The sequence below is a fragment of the Eleutherodactylus coqui genome, chromosome 6 (genome assembly GCF_035609145.1).
Source record: "Eleutherodactylus coqui strain aEleCoq1 chromosome 6, aEleCoq1.hap1, whole genome shotgun sequence".
In the NCBI taxonomy this organism is placed as follows: domain Eukaryota; kingdom Metazoa; phylum Chordata; class Amphibia; order Anura; family Eleutherodactylidae; genus Eleutherodactylus; species Eleutherodactylus coqui.
In genome coordinates this window covers 123,708,347-123,724,488 of record NC_089842.1, presented here as the reverse complement: position 1 = coordinate 123,724,488, position 16,142 = coordinate 123,708,347, and the positions used below count along the sequence as shown (strand labels likewise).

Below are 16,142 nucleotides of genomic sequence, written 5' to 3'. Positions count from 1 at the left end.
ATTCTAAAATGTGGTTGCAGGCATTAGACAGTTATACTGGTATTAAATAATGGGGAAAGTCAATCATAGATTTGCTTGGTTGATTCCTGGAAACTGCTTTTTTCCAACCTTGAAAGCATAAAACCTAGTTCCTGGTAATGCCAAAAGTCATAACAAATTTAAGATCAATGAACATAACACAAAATCGTTACCTGAAATGCGTTGTTATAGCCGGAACGGACGATGAAACCACTGCTCGGTAAATCCCGGGAAGCTTGAGCTATTGATCCATTTGCCAATGATTCCACTGGAAGCTCCTGTGAACTTACTTTTGTATAATTTCCATTCTGTTCAGAGCCCTCCAGACCTAATATCATCTCATTAGACTCTTCTACTGAAGTATCACTTCCTGTTGACTCCGTGTCCAAGTAGATTCCACTACTGTATGTCTCAATGTCACCTGTTTGTTCCTCAGATGAAACATCAAAAGTAAAGGTGTTTTCAATGAGGCTATCCGGACAATTATCTGCAAAGGCTTGCAAGACATCTACAATGGGAACACTATAATGAGGATAATAGAATAAATCATGAGGGATGATGGAAATCTTTGGTGGACATGTGCTGTCAGTTCCATCTTCTTGTGATTCATTATCAGAAGACTGGAGAGGACTATCATTGTCACTTGCTTTATAAGCTCGGAAGACTGTCAACTGCTTAGTGTTGTTACCTATTGGACTATCTTTGGGTTGATGAAGGACATACTTGCAGGTATCATTGTCTTCATTTGTCTTCGAAGACAATATTTCTGATGGCGATCTTAGGTTTAGTTGGCTATGGTCAACCTCTGTTTGATAAAATATTTCAGTGGGTTCCTTATCAGAAATAGATGAGAAAGAAGATTCATTATAGTTGGCACCCTCAAGTTCAGATCCTCGGGGAAGACTGGAATAAGAGTTGGGTTGAACATCTACAGAGTCTATGTGATGAAGAGCATTATTTCCATCGAATATTGTAAAGGAGTCAACTGGGCCTTCCAAACTTCCAATATTTCTTTCACCATTTAAAGTCTTGTTATTAAGTTCGCCAGGACTTTTTCTGGTTACCTCAGATCTCTTTGGAGACATTTCCAACCGCCGCAGGACACTATTTAACTTGGACCCAGCAGTTTCTGCTTTTATTTCTTGACCATGTTTTTTCTCCATTGGGGCATGGAATTGATTCTTCTCACTTGTCTCCAAAGTTAGTTTGTCATCATATGGGATATCTACTTCAGCGTAGTCATGAGTTTCCGGTGGTGTAAGAGGTCTTGTCTGAAGTTGCACTGTATAGCCTTTATCATCATTTCTACTCACAGTAATAATTTTACCCTCTTCCTCGGTTGGCCCATCTTTATATCGTACATATGTCATCTCTAGGGGTGCTTCATCATTTTGCTCCGTGAAATCATCCTGAAGATATGGTAAAGACAGATTAGGAGAATAATACAATTTTCATGTGATTTTCTAAAATTCCCTTCTACGTTATTCTGAAGAGTCAATTAAATTTTTTACATCAAGCTTGCATCCCATGAATAATCATCAGGGGTCAAGTAGCCCAAAATACATGATAGAGTAGCATCCTCTAAATGCTAAAAGCTGGTTGGCCTTGTCAGTTGACCTAACAGTAGCTGTAGGCCAACACTGAACATGTTTCGCCAAAGCACTCATAGAACAAGTCTAGAAGCTCCTCTCTATAGACTTATTCAGACATGGTTAAACCCCATAGACTCAAATACATCTAATGGAAATATCCTGAAAATGGTTCAATAAGACATAAAAAATTAGATGACATTTCCAAGAGAATCTGCAGTCAGCCTATACAAATTGAATAACATTTCCTTACAAACGTGTAGGGATGAATGCAAACGTGGCTTATCGCCTTCAGCTTGTATCGATCTTCAGGATGCAAGAGTTGATCATTATGTCCAAAACAGACACTAGATGTACTTTCTGAATGTTTCATTTTCATTTCCATTTGTTACAATTTAAGTCATTAAACTGGTTTTGTACTTGCATTAAAAATAATATAACTACTTCTGCACCACCCTGTACAATACCCTTACAGAGGAAATGTCGCATTACGCGCCAGACACTCTTTGTTAGACTGTAGAGATGAGCGAGTATACTTGCTAAAGGCAATTGCTCGAACGAGCATTGCCTTTAGCTAGTATCTCCCCGCTCGAGACAGAACGTTCGGGTGTCGGCGCGGGGGAGCGGTGAGTAGCGACTGTCAGCAGGAGGGAGCGGGGGGAGAGGGAGAGAGAGATCTCCCCTCCGTTCCGCCCCGTTCCGCTCTCCCCCGCAGCTCCATGCCCGCTGCCAACACCCGAACTTGCAGTCTCGAGCAGGGGAGATACTCGCTAAAGGCAATGCTCGCTCGAGCAATTGCCTTTAGCGAGTATACTCGCTCATCTATATTAGACTGGCTACTCTGTCTTATAGAAGTAAGTCCTGAAAAGGGACTATGATGTCCATATGTCCTAATCTGCCATAATATAACCACCAAAGATGGGACCAATTAATTATTGATTCAAAATGTTCCTGGTCACACGAGCAGCTACTGATGACATAAAGCTGGATTTGGGTACTATGAACTCAGTATTTGTTAGGTTATATTCACAACAGGCAGTTTGTTACAGAACTTATGCAACTGTCCTATTCATCTGAATAGGACTTGCAGAAATCCATGTGCTTGCCACCAAAATAGCACCCATTGCGATGAGTGGAACTGATTTTCAGTTGTGGAAATTTTTACAAAAAATCTTCAGGTAAATATATTCCTTCGATTAATTTTTGAAAAACTGTTGATGGCAGAGTAAATTAAAAAAGAGAGAATGGAAACTCACCGAGTCAAGTTCTGGAAAGTGCTCAAGAAACTGTGTGACGTAGGTCATTATAGAGTGTTCATCAGGAGAGCCCACCATCACATCTACAATTAGATCAAACATGAAAGTGAATGATGAGTCACCTGACCCTCAATGTCATATCTGGACATACATATAAAAAAAGGACATTTTTGGCCAACAGGACTAAAACACTATAGGACTACGCAGAAGAAAAATGTTTCCATCCACCAATAGCAAGCAGAGAACTTGAAAATGAAGTAAATTACAAACTATAGTAGAAGGTTACAAAAGTTTACAATTTACAATGATTAAGGAGGCTTTTCTAACCATAATGATAGAATATGCTATAAATGTTTCATCTTTGGGGATCCAGGGGTTTACCCATTTGCAGAGCAGATGTGGCCATCCATGCATGGGCATGGCCCATTTTACTTTATGGAAGATGAAGAAATACACTACACATATATTTTATGCTGCAATGTACCCTCGGGCTCTAGAAGCCTTGGTATATTCAGGTTCCTCTTAGCGATGCTAAAGGCGTCTTCAAGATTGTCCCTGGGTGATCTTTCCAATGCTTTCTTCATATCTACCAAGCTGGAATCTATGGCTTTAATAATAGCAAGGAATGCAAGTCCGCTTCTCCAGCTACCACCAAAGTCTTGTACTGCAACTCCGTACCTTGTCAGAGAAGAGGAGAAGGAAGGTTACATAGATTTACTAATGACTGAACATCACATACACTGCAGAAGATTTGTGAAATAATTAAAGCAAGATCTCGTAACAGTGAAATATTCTGAGGTCATCTGCCGACAGCACTAATCTGCAGTAAGCTCTGATGGCTATGTTCCACTGGCGCTAAGTAAGATTTTAATGAACAAGGTTCTAAGTGAATATTATGAACTTGGCCCTTTGTCTAAGTTTCATTTGCATTCTAGACTGGAAGCAGAACAGTCACTTTACCAGAGCGGAGGTGGCTATTATGCTGCTTATATTATAACCTGAGATACCAAAGACTGTGAAGTCACTAATTACTACATAGATGATATTCTTATCTCTCTTGGATATCATTATGAAGACTAAAAAGCAAGTCTATCCACAATCCATTATTCAATGCTGTACTAAAAAGTTACATGGTAAAATATTGCATAATTAAATTTTAATTCTGAACGTCTCTTCTGCTCGAAGAACATAACTACTGTACTGAGATACTGCCCGCTACAGACAGTAACATAAATACTATAATACTGTACCATGTAGACAAGAACATAACTATCATACCATTGCACCCTAAATGCAAGAATACAACTACTATAATTATGGCCTCTATGTACAAGAATACTGTATAACTACCACACTTGCACGACTTTCCCTATGGACTTCTATAATAGTGCCTAGAGATGAGCGAGCACCAAAATGCTTGAGTGCTCGTTACTCGAGTCGAACTTTCAGTGATGCTCGAGAGTTCGTTTCGAGTAACGAACCCCATTGAAGTCAATGGGCGACTCGAGCATTTTTGTATATGACTGGTGCTCCGCTAAGGTTTTCATTTGTGAAAATCTTAGCAAATCACCAAAGTCATGTAAAAAACACAGAAATGGATAGGGCAGGTGAGGAGCAACATGCAGGTCTGCATTTCGGGCTCCGAGGTCTCGCTATTAAGCCACAATAGTGGCAAGAGTAAGACCCCCCCCCCGCGCACTGTCAGCATAACGATCGTTCTCCTCTGCCACAGCTGTAACAGCTGTGGCAGAGAAGAACGATGTTCGCCCATTGAATTCAATGGAGCCGGCAATACAGATGGCTCCATTGAAAGCAATGGGCTGCCGGCGAGTGCGGGATGAATTTTCGGGGAGGGCTTAAAAATATAAGCCCTTACCTGAAAATCATCCTAAAATGTGTAAAAATAAAAAAAAATGTATACTCACCTTTCTGCTGCAGCCGGAGTTCAGCCGCGTCTGGCGGGCAGTTCTCCTGAACTGCTTTCTGTAGTATTCAGCAGGTGGGGATTTAAAATCCCCGCCTGCTGAATGAGCTGCCTCTGATTAGTCACAGCCTCACCAATCAGAGGCAGCTCTCACTCACCCATTCATGAATTCATGAATGGGTGAGTGAGAGCTGCCTCTGATTGGTGAGGCTGTGACCAATTAGAGGCAGCTCATTCAGCAGGCGGGGATTTTAAATCCCCGGCTGCTGAATACTACTCATAGCAGTTCAGGAGAACTGCCCGCCAAACGCGGCTGAACTCCGTCTGCCGGGACAAGGTGAGTATATTTATTTTTTTACTTTTTACACATTTCTGGATGAATTTCAGGGAAGGGCTTATATTTTTAAGCCCTTCCCGAAAATTCATCCCGCGCTCGCCGGCAGCCCATTGCTTTCAATGGAGCTGGCTGTATTGCCGCCTCCATTGAAGTCAATGGTCAGTGCTCGTTTTATCGAGACGAGTACCGCGTGGTGCTCCTCTCGAGTAACAAGCATCTCGAGCACCCTAATACTCGAACGAGCATCAAGCTCGGACGAGTATGCTCGCTCATCTCTAATAGTGTCCCTTGCATACAGAAATATACTATAAGTACTATTATAGGACCTCTTATATACAAGAATATACCTACTATAATTTTACCCCCTATGTACAAGAATATAACTACGATAATACTGCCTCCTATGTACAAGAATATAACTGCTATAATACTGCCTCCTATGTACAAGAATATGACTACTATAATACTGCCCCCTATGTACAAGAATATAACTACTATAATAGTGCCTCCTATGTACAAGAATATAAATACTATTATAGTAGCCCCTATGTACAAGAATATAACTACTATAATACTGCCACCTATGTACAAGAACATAAGTACTATAATACTGCCTCCTGTGTACAAGAATATAACTACTATAATACTGCCTCCTATGTAGAAGAATATAACTACTATAATACTGCCCTCTATGTACAAGAATATAACTACTATAATACTGCCTCCTATGTACAAGAATATAACTACTATAATACTGCCCCCTATGTACAAGAATATAACTACTATAATACTGCCCTCTATGTACAAGAATATAACTACTATAATACTGCCCTCTATGTACAAGAATATAACTACTATAATACTGTCCCCTATGTACGAGAATATAACTACTATAATACTGCCTCCTTTGTACAAGAATATAACTACTATAATTCTACACCCTATGTACAAGAATATAACTGCTATAATACTGTCCCCTATGTACAAGAATATAACTACTATAATACTGCCCCCTATGTACGAGAATATAACTACTATAATACTGCCTCCTTTGTACAAGAATATAACTACTATAATACTGCCTCCTATGTACAAAAATATAACTGCTATAATACTACCTCCTATGTACAAGAATATACCTACTATAATTCTGCACCCTATGTACAAGAATATAACTACTATAATACTGTCCCATATGTACAAGCATATAAATACTATAATACTGCCTCCTTTGTACAAGAATATAACTACTATAATTCTGCACCCTATGTACAAGAATATAACTACTATAATACTGCCTCCTTTGTACAAGAATATAACTACTATAGTACTGCCCCCTATGTACAAGAATATAACTACTATAATACTGCCCCTATGTACAATAATATAACTACTACAATACTGCCTCCTATGTACGCGAATATAACTACTATAATACTGCCTCCTATGTAGAAGAATATAACTACTATAATACTGCCCCCTATGTACAAGAATATACCTACTATAATACTGCCCCCTATGTACAAGAATATAACTGCTATAATACTGCTCCTATGTACAAGAATATAACTACTATAGTACTGTCCTCCTATGTACAAGAATATAACTACTATAATACTGTCCTCCTATGTACAAGAATATAACTACTATAATACTGCTTCCTATGTACAAGAATATACCTACTATAATACTGCCCCCTATGTACAAGAATATAACTGCTATAATATTGCCTCCTATGTACAAGAATATATAAAAAACGTCAGGGAAGCGCTTCCAAGGGGCTGCCACGGAGTAAGAACCAAGATAAAAATAAGAATTTTTAATATAAAGGATAAACAAAAATAGTTAAGGACTCACCCGTTGTGTGGTGAGAACCCCAGTGTGGCGTGATGTACTTGATAAAGTCGCGCTATAGCGACGAAACGCGTCGTACTAACTTAATAAACCTTTTTGACAAATATGGGATTTGTCCCTACCCGGTCGTTTGTTTGAGGCAGCGCAGGAACACCTTTTTCTGCATTATTTTTCATGTACAAGAATATAACTACTATAATACTGCCCCCTATGTACAAGAATATAACTACTATAATACTGCCCTCTATGTACCAGAATATAACTATTATAATACTGCACCCTATGTACAAGAATATAACTACTATAATACTGCTCCTGTATACAAGAATATATCTACAATAATACTGCCTCCTATGTACAAAAATATAACTACTATAATACTGCCTCCTATGTACAGGAATATAACTATTATAATACTGCTCCCTATGTACAGGAATATAACTACTATAATACTGCTCCTGTATACAAGAATATAACTACTATAATACTGCCTCCTATGTACAAGAATATAACTACTATAATACTGCCTCCTATGTACAGGAATATAACTATTATAATACTGATCCTATGTAGAAGAATATAACTACTATTATACTGTCCCTATGTACAAGAATATAACTGCTATAATACTGCTCCCTATGTACAAGAATATAACTACTGTAATACTGCCCCCTATGTACAAGAATATAACTACTATAATACTGCCTCCTCTGTTCAAGAATATAACTGCTATAATACTGCCTCCTATGTACAAGAATATACCTACTATAATACTGCCCCCTATGTACAAGAATATAACTGCTATAATACTGCTCCTATGTACAAGAATATAACTACTATAATACTGTCCTCCTATGTACAAGAATATAACTACTATAATACTGCTTCCTATGTACAAGAATATACCTACTATAATACTGCCCCTATGTGCAGGAATATAACTACTATAATACTGCCCCCTATGTACAAGAATATAACTACTATAATACTACCTCGTATGTACAAGAATATAACTACTATAATACTGTCCTCCTGTGTACAAGAATATAACTACTATAATACTGCCCCTATATACAAGAATATACGTACTATAATACTGCTCCCTATGTACAGGAATATAACTACTATAATACTGCTCCTGTATACAAGAATATAACTACTATAATACTGCCTCCTATGTACAAGAATATAACTACTATAATACTGCCTCCTATGTACAGGAATATAACTATTATAATACTGATCCTATGTAGAAGAATATAACTACTATTATACTGTCCCTATGTACAAGAATATAACTGCTATAATACTGCTCCCTATGTACAAGAATATAACTACTGTAATACTGCCCCCTATGTACAAGAATATAACTACTATAATACTGCCTCCTCTGTTCAAGAATATAACTGCTATAATACTGCCTCCTATGTACAAGAATATACCTACTATAATACTGCCCCCTATGTACAAGAATATAACTGCTATAATACTGCTCCTATGTACAAGAATATAACTACTATAATACTGTCCTCCTATGTACAAGAATATAACTACTATAATACTGCTTCCTATGTACAAGAATATACCTACTATAATACTGCCCCTATGTGCAGGAATATAACTACTATAATACTGCCCCCTATGTACAAGAATATAACTACTATAATACTACCTCGTATGTACAAGAATATAACTACTATAATACTGTCCTCCTGTGTACAAGAATATAACTACTATAATACTGCCCCTATATACAAGAATATAACTACTATAATACTGCCCGCTATATACAAGAATATAACTACTATAATACTACCTCGTATGTACAGGAATATAACTTCTATAATACTCCCCCTATGTACAAGAATATAACTGCTATAGTACTACCCTTTATGACCATCACTTTGCCTCTCTGATATGTAGTACATGCCTCTCCTATTTTGCATAAGTCTGCCCCAGTGGCATCATGTATTTGTATGGTTGCACCTTAACCAGTAATTACATGACATGTACCCCACTGACCTGGAAACTCTACACCTACCATGGTTTCCTGGGTTATCTGTGTCTGGTGCTGTAGAATGTTACCTATCATATTTGTGGAGAGGCTCTGCAGTCTCTATATAATAACATTGCAGGACTGGATATAATAGGACTGAAGTTTGCGTCCCCAGTGGAAGAGTTTTACAATACGATCCCATATAGAAACAGTAACCAGGGCACACTGACATTAATGCAAATAAAGTAGTTTATTGATCACAATATGTGACACGCTGCGTGTGACATCATATGTCATCCAGCCAATCAGAATGAACATCTAGATTTTATCCAGAACGACAGACATCGAGTCAGTCAGAGATGGTTATGAAGCCATCGTTAGACTTGTAGGACGAAGAGTGACCAGTATGGCAGTACAGCGTCCACTGCTGGAGTAATGAATGGTTTATACTGATTGGATGGGTGGCGTGATATCTCCCCCTGCTTGTCACATATTGGGATTAATGAACTGTCCTTTATTTGCATTCATCCCGGTCGTGCCGTGGATACTCTTTATAATAACTGTGTACTCAGTTCTTACTTCCGTGTCCTTTGCTGAACCCAGTTCAGAAGAGCTTTGATCGTTCTGCGTTGATCTCTAATTGAAACAGACATGCTCTTCTCCGTGCTCGGCGTGCTGGGATGCGAAGTGTCAGAATCGGTCCCACTGGGCAGTGAGGACAGGCTGGAAGAGGATGACATTCTATTCAGGTTTCCTGTGAGTTCTTTAATCTGCAAGAGAAAATAGCGGGGATGACGGTTCCTGCATGAATGCCACGAGGGAGAGATACAAAGTAACAAGGCCTAAAGCAAAGACAACACAGATAGTCGGGGCTTGTGGCATCTCAGAGGGTGGCAAAACATGCAAGTGTAATAGGGCTGAAAGGTAATTGTAGTCGCTGACTGCATCATCCCCAATTGGTTTGCAACTGCAAAAGTACACCAGCCCATCAAGTGCCTGCGTGTATCGTAGCATGGGATGTGGCACTGCAGACGCTGTTCAGGACTGAAAAGAGACATTTTCAAGAGAGTCACGAAGAGCGGAAGTTATATATATGGACTCTTTTGGTATATCTGCATGGCTGAGATCGCTCACGGAGAGGACCAAACTTGCCCAACCCCTTTTACCCAGTTGTCACTTTAGGGGGGATTTATTGGGTGCAGCTGTGATGTCATCAGGCAAGGGTGTCCGTCCCGGTAAGTTTAGGCTAACATCAACGTTCTTTCATCCATTATTAATGGATTCGGATTTTTTTACGGATGTCTAACTGATGCAAACCGAAGCAAATGGATGTCATTTACTACAAGCACAGTTGTATTAAATGGATCTGTTAAACGGAACACCGATTAAATATGTTCTCTTTGTATCCGATCCCTATAGAGTACAATGTAGAAAATAGGCCAATTTGGTTCAGTTTCCTTTTTTTGGACAGAATATAAAAAAAAGTCCTGCAGATGAGTATTCCACCGTCAAGAATACAGAAGCCAGGCGGAATTGAAGCAAAATGAAACCGGCCATTTTTTGCTATTAGGGCGGAACAGGAACATGGAAGATAAAATGCTGATGTGACTACAGCCTCATTTCGTTACAGTTTGCTTCGGTTCTATCTGGCTTCTGGGTTTTTTGATGGAAAAAAAAAAAAGGAAACTGGACTGAATGGATCTGTTCTTTATTTCCTTTTTTCCATTGTACTCTCTAGGGGAAGGGCATAAATGATACATATACCGTTTGTGTTCCATTTAACAGATCCGGTTAATACAACTGCGTGAACCCGTGCTACATTTCAGGGCTCCTTCACACTTGCTTTATCTCAGTTTTGAATTTCCGTTCCCCTGTTCCGTTTTTAAAGCAGAGAAAGGAAAGTAAAACACAAATAAACTGATCAGGTTTTTGTCTTTATCGATTTCAATGGGTTTTCAAAAAAATGGAATGCCTTCTGTTCACTTCAGTTTGCATCAGTTCCATTTTGCTTCAGTTTTTTTTTTTTACTGGAACAAATAATGCAGTCTGCGGGAAAGAATATCCAAAACTGAGATCAAAGCAAGTGTGAACGAGCCATCAATCAGACATCTAACTGATGCAAACCCAAACTAGCTATCCTCTTGTTGTAAAAGTAACTGATCTGTTAGTAATGGATGACAGAATGCTGATGTGAACCCGGCCTTACAGGTCCGAATATACAGTAGGCCAGGATCTGGTGCAGCTCAAAGTCACTGGAAAAAGTGAAGGGTAAAAATCCTGACAGATGGGCGCTGCTGCGGTGGGGGGCCCAGCTTATGTGGGAGACAGCCAGCACTCACTGTTTCTATTAAAGTCTTGAAATCATTAATCCACTTTTAAGTTAAGCACCAGCAAAAAAAATAACCACAAAACAAAAACATCCATCATATACAATGAAGAAAACTGACGCATTTTGGTGATTACGCATAAATAAGGAGAGTTATCTAAAAATGCGTTAATACTAGAGATAAGCGAGCATGCTCGGCAGAGCTTGATGCTCATTCGAGTATTAGCATACTCGAGGTACTTGTTACTCGAGTTGAGCACCGTGGTGGTGCTCGAGAAAATTTTGTCCCTTTCCTTCCCACATGTTTTCATTGGAGCCGTGGCTGCATTGAAAACAATGGTCTGCCGGCACCCCTGAATTGTTTTTCATGGAAGAGCTGTACATATAAGCCATTCCTTGAAAAACAATAATTTTAGTGTAAAAAAAAAAAACAACAACTTATGAATGGATGAGTGCTGCCTCTGATTGACTGAGCGCAGGGACCAATCAGAGGCAGCTCTTAGCTGTCATTCAATAGCTGAGAGCTGCCTCTGATTGGTCACAGCGCTCAGCCAATCAGAGACAGCCCATTCAGCAGGGGGGGAGGGGTTAAATCCCTGCCTGCTGAATACTCCTCACAGCAGTGCAGGAGAAGAGTCGGCTTATATTTAAAGTCCTTCCCTGAAAAACAGTTACAGGATGCCGGCAGCTAGATCCCATACCGCAGCTGTCATATGTGACAGCTATGGTAGGGAATTCTTTATTGCCCGCAGGGATGAAGAATTCCTCTGCTGCATCTGCAGCAGGGAATTCTCTTTCCTCGCAGGGATGAAGGAAACATTCTTCATCCCCGCGGGGGACATGGCAGCAGTGGAGGGCAGCTGATGGTTTTTCAGGGAAGGGCTTTAACTATAAGCACTTCCCTGAAAAAAATGAATTTTAGTGTAAAAAAAAAATAAAAATAAATAAATAATGCACGCATTTTCTTCAATAGAGCCGCAGGCAGCAGCGGAAGTACCGCGATAATCCGCATCACAGCCCTGCGCCGGAGCGTCATGCACTGCACTGCGCATGCACGCTGGGTGAGGCACTCGCGGTGGATCTGGAGAGGTGAGTATAGGGTCCTGGGGGATGCCAGGTCTGATTTCGCTGCGATATTTCACAGACAGAATCTGACCTGGCTGTGGGCACGAGCCCTTAGGCCTTATGTCCAAGGGCATAATTGATTGCGGAATCCGCCTGGGTCACCCGCACAGGAGATCCGCAGTTCAATATGCCCATTGACTATCATTGGGCATCCGCAGGTATTTAAATACCTGTGGATGTCATTTTTTTCCCGGTGTGCAGCTCGCACATGGGCTGCAAAAAGAACGCAGCATGCTCCATTTTTCCGCGGATCCCGCAGGCATGGCTACTGTTGAAGTCAATGTTCTCCAATCCGCGGCACGCTTGCAGCTGACACTGCGGACGTGCCGCGGATCCGCAGGCAAGCAGGACATTTAAAAAAAGAACACGGCGGTGTGCCGAGCGCCAAGCGCATTCGCGCGCAGACGAAAGAAGGTGCGGCCGCGACAGAAGAGACCCACACCACATCCGGACAGGTGATTAAATGTCTTTTTTGCCTCATGTCTGCAGGCATAGGTGGAATCCGCTGCGGGATTCCACACTTAGAATTCGTGCGTGCCCATGGATATGAGGCCTTATAGCTAATGCCCATGGACTCATTATCGCTGCAGAATTCGCGGTCAGATGCCCACGCGCGAATTCCGCAGCAATTTCCATCCATAGACATGCTGTGGTAAACAATTCTTCCATGCCCACAAGCGGAAATCAACTGCGATTTTCCGCTTGCGGGGGAGAATCGCAGCATGTTCTATTCCATGCGGAAAATTGTGCAGATGGCTTCCATTGCAGTCAAAGGCAGCCGTCCGTCCCGCGATACTTCCACTGTGAGCACAACGGAAGTGCTGTGAGAACACCCGTCACTGTTGGATCCGGAGAGGTGAGTATAGGGTCTCTGGGGGGCGCCGGGTCTGATTCTGCTGTGATATTTTGCAGGGGGAATCCGACCCGGCCGTGGGCACGAGCCCTTAGCGTGGTTTCACATCTGCTCAGAGGTTCCGTTGCAAACCCGTCAAAAACTGCATGCAGCGCTTTTTCTTCCATCTAAAAGTCGGGCAGCTGGACGGACCCCATTATAGTCAATGGGGTGCGCCAGGCGCTGTTCAGTTCTCTCCAGAGATGGAACCATTCGGAGCAGGAAGGCAAAATTCTCAGTGCAGATATGAAACCACCCTTATCTAGACTGCCTAACAAATCCTCAGCTGAGAAGCGTGTTATGTCGGGGCAGTTTTGCAGTCTTTTGATGCAAACATGACTGTTCCCATTTGCTGACAGGGAGCAGAAATCTTGAAAAGTGTGAATTGTAATACAAAGGGCAGATTTACTCAGACTGAAGCTTTATCTGCCAGTGTAAAGCCAAAACATTTTAAGAGTAAGGGCATTCGCACTGACATATCTTCTGTCTGGATTACCACCTGATTTTTTATGGACGTAAAAAGTACAGCATAAAGCCCATTGATTAGCGTTGGGGTATTCAGACCTGTGTTTTTTTACTAGTGTGTTTCGCGCAAGCTTAATAAAAAAAATTCCAACATTTCCTACTTTAGTCCCCATCACAAAACAAAATATGGATGCAAGATTTGTGTAAAAAAAACCCGCATACACATCAAAAACGCACTTCACACAACCGTATGCATTTTTACGTTCGCCCTGTATAATCACATGAATGAAGATTTGCTGCGATGGAGTCCCGATCTTTATTCGCGTATTTCAAGCCATTCACACGGAGCGCTGCTGCGTATGTGTAATAAAAAACCACACAGAAGCGATGGAAACCAACGATTGCTATAAAATGCTCGGAAAGACTACTAATGCTTAATTAGGGCCAGATGTGTTCTTTTCCCAGCGTTGGACGCAGCTAAACTTTTCCCCCTCCCTTTTTTCCAGCTTCCATAGAAGTCCATAGGAGCTTGCTGCGTATCACGACAAAAGATAGGGCAAGACCTATCTTTTCACGCACTGTATGAAAAAGTTTGCAACCGAAAACGGTTTACATATGTCAGATTTTTTTCTCGCACGATTTTCTTACACAGCGAAAAAAATCGGTCATCTAAATGAACCCATTGAAACCCAATGCTTCACATGGTTGTGTTTTATGGGTGATTTATGTGCCGAAATGCCTGCGGAAATATGGCTGAATAAGCCATAAGTATCAACATACACGCGAAGTGAAAATGGTGCGATTGTTATGCACCTACATTGCATACACCCATGTGAATGTGCCTTTAGATGCGCCAAATAGGGGGTGCAGGCCTCTTTATAAATTTGGCACATCAAGGTCCATCTGTGTGCCAGAAACTGAAATCCATCTATTGTAAAGGATTTCTGTCACTTCTTGCACCATTTCAAGTGTAAAGCTTAAGTATTCCACTGGCCCAATGGTCATTCTGCTCCCCCCAGTTAACTAATCCTCCTTTTTTCAAAAGTGACAAGCATCAGAATTACATTTTACCATCATTACTAGAGATGAGCGAGTAGTGCCTTAGCCGAGTATCCTCCCGCTCGTCTCTAAAGATTCAGGGGCCGGCGGGGAGCGGCGGGGGAGAGCGGGGAGGAACAGAGGGGAGATCTCTCTCTCCCTTCCCCCCCCCCCCCCCCCCCGCTCACCGCCGCAACTCACCTGTCACCCGCGCCGGCAGCCGAATCTTTAGAGACGAGTGGGTAGATACTCGGCTAAGGCACTACTCGCTCGAGTAGTTAGCCTTAGCGAGTATACTCGCTCATCTCTAATCATTACGCTTTTTTTTTATAGAAAACTGTTAACTCTTTAAAAACAATCTGGATGTAATATGACGGCTCTGCAGTGGAGCCATAGGTCTACCTGTAAAAACAAGATAATGTTCCAGATCAGGCCGAGAACCAGCGAGGGGTTTCCATCTGCAATTTCAGCCGCATCAATGCTAACCAGCTTCACCTAAAAGAAACATTGTCTGTTAGGTCACTGGAAGTAATAGACAAACATTCATGGAAAGTCCTGAGAGTGGATGATGTCACCAAACCGAATGTATCCTGAGACACCAGCCCAGGCTCCCAGCCTCACAATGAACCTTTATAACGAGCTCAAACTACAAAGCCCACAGCCGCCTCAATATGTCTTCATAATCTGGAATGCGTCCACATCGCCAGCTTAAAAATTTATTCTGAATCAAGGAGACCATTAAACCTCATAAATCCGATTAGTGATTGAAAAGTCAGCAGCGCTCACAGAGAGGGGCTCTGTGCACAGAAAGCATGAAGTCAATTAGGAATCTATGGGGGGATACCATACAATAGACCACAATACTCGACTAGTACACGGTATACTCTAGTATATGATGTGCTCTACATTTCTGTCATATCCAGCAATTTTCATTACGTTAGCTCTTCTGTACAATTGGACCAGATAGACTATTGCTGGATATGACAGAGAGGTAGAGCACAGAGAGAGTATCGCTGCAGAGTGGCCAAAGTGCCCGTGGTGACTTCTGTCCACCAGTGAAAGTGCCTACAGTGGGCATCAGGACTGCACCATGGAGCAATAGAATAAGGTGCCCTGGTCTAATGAATCATGTTTTCTATTACATCAAGTAGGCAGCCCAAGTACATGTGTGCCAATTACCTGGGAAAGACATGGCACCAGGATGCACTAAGGGACAAGGAAAAGCCAGCAGAGACAATGTGATGCCCTGGGCAATGTTCTGCTGGGATACCTCAGGTCCTGAAATTCATGTTGCTGTGAATATAACATGTACCACCTTCCTA

General features: G+C 41.3%; 1 protein-coding gene across 2 annotated transcripts in view; it reads right to left on the bottom strand.

Moving 5' to 3' along the window:
- Positions 1–16,142, bottom strand: part of CLMN (calmin) — a 101,747-nt gene that overhangs the window by 9,661 nt on the left and 75,944 nt on the right. For both annotated transcript variants that reach the window (XM_066607500.1, XM_066607501.1), the window contains exons 5-9: positions 15,223–15,315; positions 9,554–9,744; positions 3,348–3,541; positions 2,864–2,946; positions 192–1,427 (exon numbers count right to left, since the gene is read on the bottom strand). In XM_066607500.1, coding sequence (XP_066463597.1) covers positions 192–1,427; positions 2,864–2,946; positions 3,348–3,541; positions 9,554–9,744; positions 15,223–15,315 — 1,797 coding nt within the window. The remainder of the gene's footprint in view (positions 1–191; positions 1,428–2,863; positions 2,947–3,347; positions 3,542–9,553; positions 9,745–15,222; positions 15,316–16,142) is intronic.